The sequence below is a fragment of the Saccostrea echinata genome, unplaced genomic scaffold (assembly GCF_033153115.1).
Source record: "Saccostrea echinata isolate AGI-Se365-2 ecotype Australia unplaced genomic scaffold, CSIRO_AGI_Sech_v1 ptg000004l, whole genome shotgun sequence".
Lineage (NCBI taxonomy): Eukaryota > Metazoa > Mollusca > Bivalvia > Ostreida > Ostreidae > Saccostrea > Saccostrea echinata.
In genome coordinates, this window is record NW_026889753.1 from 11,814,919 (window position 1) to 11,820,983 (window position 6,065).

Sequence of the window (6,065 nt, forward strand, 5' to 3'; positions counted from 1 at the left end):
GGACACGTGGCTAGCAAAGATGACTAACTCCTCATACTTTCGACCCGACAAAACCTTGAACTTCTAATTGTAGCCTACCCAAGACTAGGAAATTACGACTTGTTAAATCTGAATCTACACTGAACAATTAATTTAAGTCTTACGAAAGTTCCGTCTTTTCTGATCCTTTGGTTTTTAGAAAGTTTTTGTTAAATAAGCCCAACCTGTTTCTATCATTTATTACCCCCCCCCCCTCCTTTGGAAGGAGGATTGAAGCTTCTTTTTGGAAAAAAGTACGACCACCCTTATATACAAGAATGCTTTGTGTAATTTGCTAATTGGTTCAGTACTGAGTAGTTGAAATTTGTAAAAGATAAAGACGCTGAAAGACACGTGAACATTTTGAAAAGAAAAAGTTCATTAATGCCCTGGTTCAGGTGAGCTAATATTCTTTTCCATACTGATGAACTTTTATCTATATTGTTAACAGTATTAATTACAGTATTTTAGATAAAGTCATAAATTGTCCAAACAGTTATTTTCAAGTCCTCTACAACAAAGCAACCACAATCCTGTTTCATCCCCGTTCTTGTTTTTAAAGTAGTTCCAGATTGCGGATAGGGAGTGGATCCAGACGAGCAGGGAGATCAGTGGGGGACACTATGTCCAGATTTATTTCGCGAGGTCCCAGGTCTGGTGTGCTTGAAAGTTGGGAGGAGTCGAAGTTAGATGGGGATTCCCCAAGAGGTGCGTTTCCATACTGGTTTACAATGGTGGAGATCTGGCTCTCGAGAGACAAATAGGGTGAAGTGCGCCTGTCCATAAAAGAAAGAATCTCATTTTTACCTTCAAATTTAGATTTCAAAGGTGTTGCAAATATATTTATTCTTAAAAGAAAAGTTTTTAAATCAATTAAATGAGTAAATAAAATGAATAAAAGAAATTAGGATTCCATAAACCATTTCATGCAAGAGTCACAATCTGTGCACTGGGTGACACGATCAGTTAATCAGAGATGGTAAGACCCAGGAAATACATACGTGGATCTCTCAATGATAACAGCGGATGTAATAGTGGCAGCAAGAAGCGCAACTGCAACTATTACAACGGTAGCAATGATGACATCAGAGTTCGAAGAAGCCTTGGCTGAAAGTAAAATAAAGAAAATAAACAAATAAGAAATATTACTATAATTTAGAAAACTAAAAGGAATTAACTTACCTATTGTGGGGGTTGTCACCTCTGGTTCTGTCGGGCAAGTGGAAATTCCCTGACCAGCATCGGGATCTAAATATTTCAATATCAAACATGCATTATTAATTATAATTAGTTAATGTACCTAAGCTTTCTGAAATTCATACAATCAGCAACTGTACTGTTAAGCATTTTGGCCTTACCTAGTTTTGGTACGAGGGTCGGCACGACACTGCAGAGATAGTCAAAGGAGTCTACATAATACACGTAATAAGAATCGGGATCGCTCGCTATCCCCTGAATCTCAGGATTCCTTTTGGAATCCCTCCCGATCCCGATTGCAAACACTTCTGCATTTAAATCCGACCTCAGATCATTGGCTGTTCTTACAGTTAGAGGATAGTTCGTTGATTGCCCATCTGTCATCACTAGAACGGCTTTCATGGAGTTATTTCTGGCACCACGCATGGAAAGAAATGACGTAGTTTTGACGTAGGTGAGGGCGTCGAAAGTGTATGTTCCTCCCCCTGTCCTTAGAGTTGTTTTTAGCTGTTCAATGGCGTTCAGTAATGTAGAATTTACAACATAGTCATCTAAGTCAAACTGCTCTTTGACGTCACTTGCGTAAGTTACCACGGCCACCTGAATGTCCTGAGTACCTATTTTTATCCATTTTGTGACGTTATAGATGAAGTCTATGGCTTCCTCCAAATCTGTTGCGTCCACGCTGTCAGATGTATCGATCACTAACACGATATCTAATTAAAAAGAAATTAATAATTCAAAATTTCATTAAATCACAAGCACACTATCTGATTTAAATTCTCAATGACTGGACTCAGGAAGTAAACCTACCTGAGTAAAAGTCTAGACTTTTAAAAAAAAAAAGGGACATAAGTGCAGCATGATCGTGCACTTTCATGACACGATGGACATCTTGTATATTTACATTTATCGATGTTTTGTCCATAATAGAAAAATCCTGGGTTATGCCCTCGTAACTGTAACGCCTTTTGTGTGACATCTGAACTGTTATTGATAAATATGGTCATTACGTCAGAAATGTTGATCAATATTGGCGTCTCCATATGAGTGAAAAATTCTCGAGAGGGACATTAAACAACAAACAAACAAACAAACAATATGGTTATCATTACGTCAGAAATGTTGGTCAATATTTGAATTAGATAAGGGAAAATGATAAAAAAGTGTTTAATGAAAGGAACGAAAAGTATGCATATATGTAGTCCGACATCTCGCCGATTGACGTAGTTTGAGTAAAAACATATACATTGAACCAAACTTCTAAGTGTTCACCCAAAATTTTCTTAGTTTTAAGAACAAATGCATACAAAAATTATTTTTTTAATTCATAGTTTATGGCGTGTAAAACGTTGCATTATTATATATTTTTTTGTTATTCCTATTCCAAAATTTTGTTATTCTTATTCTAAAACTATCATTCCTATTTGATAAGATGTGATTCCTATTCAATAATTTTGTCATTCCTATTCGATAATTAAATGATTTATATTCGATAAACATGTTATTCCTGTTGAAAAACATACCATTTCTATTCGAAAAGGAATCGTATGTTTTCGAATAGGAATAACTAGTTTATTGCATATAAATCACATGATTATCGAATAGGAAGAACATTTTTTTCGAATAGGAATAATAACTTATCGAATAGGACTCACATTTTATCGAATAAGAATGTTATTTTTAAATAAGAATAACAAAAAATGTATAATAATGCAACGTTTTAAATGCCATAATAGTTGATGATATATCAGTTTGATGTTGCGTAAATTTTACACATTAGTATCTAGACAGACTTTAAAGCTAAATTCTGTCGATTTGTAATAAATAATAATATTTAGTCTTTTTCCGTTATTTCCCGATCATGACAAGGAGCACACGGCGGGTGTGACCGGTCGGCAGGGGATGCTTACTCCTCCATGGCACCTGATCCCACCTCTGATGTTTTGAAGGTCCGTGTTTGCTCTGCTACTATTTTGTATTGTTTAATGGACTTTTGAGCTTGAATACTGTTCGTTATCTCCATATATTTCACTGTAAAAGTCCGTAATAAATAATTAATTTTATTAGAGTGAACACTTTGAAGTTAAACTGTATATCCCATAAATAAATACATTTATTAGAGAGAATTGTAACAAAGTTTCATGAGCCTCGACCTTTTCACTTTCGACAAAAAATATAATGAATCTGTCGAAGAATATGCCAGGCGATGGGTCAAATATGAAAGACAATACCTTGACACTTTAAAACTCACTTTGTTCAGTATGGATTAAAAGTGTAAAGTGGATGTTGAAATCTCGCGTTAAACGGTTGAGGGGCAGTATAAAAACCATCCATCCATCTGTCTTCGGAAATTAAGAAATAATTGTTATACAACATTGGATTGATGACATAATCAATATGTATTGGCCTCGGCAGACAAAGCAGGTAACACAGTCTTTGTTGTAAGACTCATTATAACTTGCATTTTTGAGGAACTTGGATTTAATTTTTTTCACAAGTGTTAATCCAACTTATAGTTCCTTCAAAACCCTATATCAGTTTTTAATAATTCTAATATTCCCAACAACCAAATTAAATTTAAGTTGCCATACCTATACTGGATTCCTAAATTACATAAAAATCCTTACAAACAAAGTTACATAGCGGGTTCCAGTTAATGTTCTATGAAGTCTCTTTCTTTACTCCCAATCAAAATATGAACAACAGTGAGGGAGAAACTTCAGAAGGACTGCACATCAACATATTCGAGAAGAGGTGTTAATCAAATGTGGATACTTCGATACTCTAAGGAACTTTAGAAAACTTAAAAACACAAAATCTGACCAAAATAAATCACATCAAAAGGTACGACTTTTCAACACTTTATACTATCGTTCCTCACGATAAATCAAAGTCCAGACTTTTGACATCATAGACAGCTGCTTTTTCAATAAAAACGGAATTCGTAAATTAACATATCTTGTCATTGGCCATCTGCAAAATTATTTCGTTAAGAACAATCTGATTGTATACACGGGCACTCTGAAGTTGATATTTAAAAGATGCTTGAGTTTCTGATTGACAATATCGTTGTTGGTGATCAAGTTTTCCAACAATCTGTTGGAATTCCCATGGGTCCTAATTGCGCCATGTTATTAGCAGACCTATTTTTTATTCATACGAAGCAGATTTTTATCGAGACGTCTGCATGAAAAGAAGTCTCTTCCTGTGGCCTTCAATTCGACAATTAGATATATCAACGACGTTTTATCAATTTAACAATATTCTTTTCATTCTTATGTTGATTCAATATATCCTAGTGAACTCGAAATAAAAGATACAACAGAGTCTGACACTTTTGTTTCATATTTGGATTTTATACTAGAACATTACATTAATGGTAAATTAAAAACAAAAAATTACGATAAACGTGATGACTTCAATTTTTCTATCTTCAGCTTCCATATCTATGTATCAAAATTTAAGGTTTTCATTTTTATGGAAGAAACATTTGTCTATGATATCAAAAAGCCTGGTCTTTAATTTGTCCAGGGGAATGATTTATGAAATATGAAGATAAGAAACAGTTATCAAGCTCAAAAGTCCATTGGAACAATACAATCCTTGAGCAGAACAAACACGGACCTCTGAAGCATCAGAGGTGGGATCATGTGCCATGGAGGAGTAAACATCCCCCATTCGATCGGTCACATCCCCAGTGTGCTTCTTGTCATGATCAAGCAAAAGGGAAAAAGCTATTAATAAAAATTAATAAAAATTCTTTCATCGTTCGACTTAACGATAGATTGTATTTGCTAGCAAAGTCGTTTTTATCGACCATAGAATTTACGAAATGTTGACTTTAAACGGGACTGTTGATATCCTCATATCATCAAATTAATTCAATTTTCAATAGCTTGCCTCGTTTAGAAATTATTCGTACGTAGACCATGCTCTCGTATATCTAATCTACTGGGAGACGTATACTCCATATACAGGTAATAATGGTATATTGCTAGGCATTGGTCATCTGCAAACTTATTTTGTTAAACACATTTTGATTCTACACAAAGATACTCCAAAGAAGACATTAAAGAGATGCTTGAGTTTCTGATTGACAATATCTCTGTTATCTTTGGAAATCAGGTCTTCTAACAATCTGTTGGAATTCCCAAGGGTATTAATTGTGCTTCGGTTATATCCTGATCACCTGCATATGGGGTTTATGTTTTGCAGTTGATTCGATACGTACGATCGATTTCTAAAACAGGACAGAGTATTAACAAATACTTTGATGTCAGATACAAGGATATCGACAGGAACGCTTTCAATTTTTATCTTACAATCCGTCGTTAGGTCTAATGTTCATTTTTCATACAAATTGAAAGGTCATTTTTTTAACGCTGAATTTTTCCGTTCATCCCATCATGACAAGGTGCACACGGCGTGGATTGACAGGGGATGATCACTTCTCCATGACATCAGATCCCACCTCTGTTTTCAGAGATCCATGTTTGCGCTAATTTGTATTGTTTAAATGGACTTTTGAGCATGATTACTGTTTGTTATATTCACGTTTAATGCTAATTGTACAAAAGGCTTCGACAATGATGCGAATCATCACGTGCTCTCAGGTCTGTTAATAACCCAAAAACGACAGAGAGAAAACAATCTTCACAGTCTTCACAGCTAGAGATCGAGATGTTAAAAATATACCTGGTCATCATTAAAATTGTTCTAGGTCAAGTTAATATTATAACAAACTGAAATTTATATTTAAAAATGCCTTAAATGTGATAAAAACGTATTATGTTAAGCAGGAAATCGTTGAAAAGGAAGTATTTCAGTCGTTTTAGGTAAGATAATAT

General features: G+C 34.6%; 1 protein-coding gene across 1 annotated transcript; it reads right to left on the reverse strand.

Moving 5' to 3' along the window:
• Positions 1 to 569: 569 nt before the first annotated feature.
• On the reverse strand, positions 570 to 4,348 carry LOC133178936 (collagen alpha-1(XII) chain-like). Its single transcript, XM_061313588.1, has 5 exons — positions 4,312 to 4,348; positions 1,377 to 1,931; positions 1,201 to 1,266; positions 1,020 to 1,125; positions 570 to 794 (listed from the first exon to the last, which is right to left on the reverse strand). The coding sequence occupies exons 1-5, from the start codon at positions 4,346 to 4,348 to the stop codon at positions 575 to 577; spliced, it is 984 nt and encodes a 327-aa protein (XP_061169572.1). The 3' UTR covers positions 570 to 574.
• Positions 4,349 to 6,065: the final 1,717 nt, after the last annotated feature.

Coding starts and splice junctions, on each gene's coding strand:
- LOC133178936 (XM_061313588.1), bottom strand. CDS start 4,348: ATGGCGCAATTAGGACCCATGGGAATTCCAACAGATT. Junction 1,126..1,200: donor GGTGACAACCCCCACAATAG/GTAAGTTAATTC, acceptor TTTTACTTTCAG/CCAAGGCTTCTTCGAACTCT. Junction 795..1,019: donor GTTATCATTGAGAGATCCAC/GTATGTATTTCC, acceptor TTTTATGGACAG/GCGCACTTCACCCTATTTGT.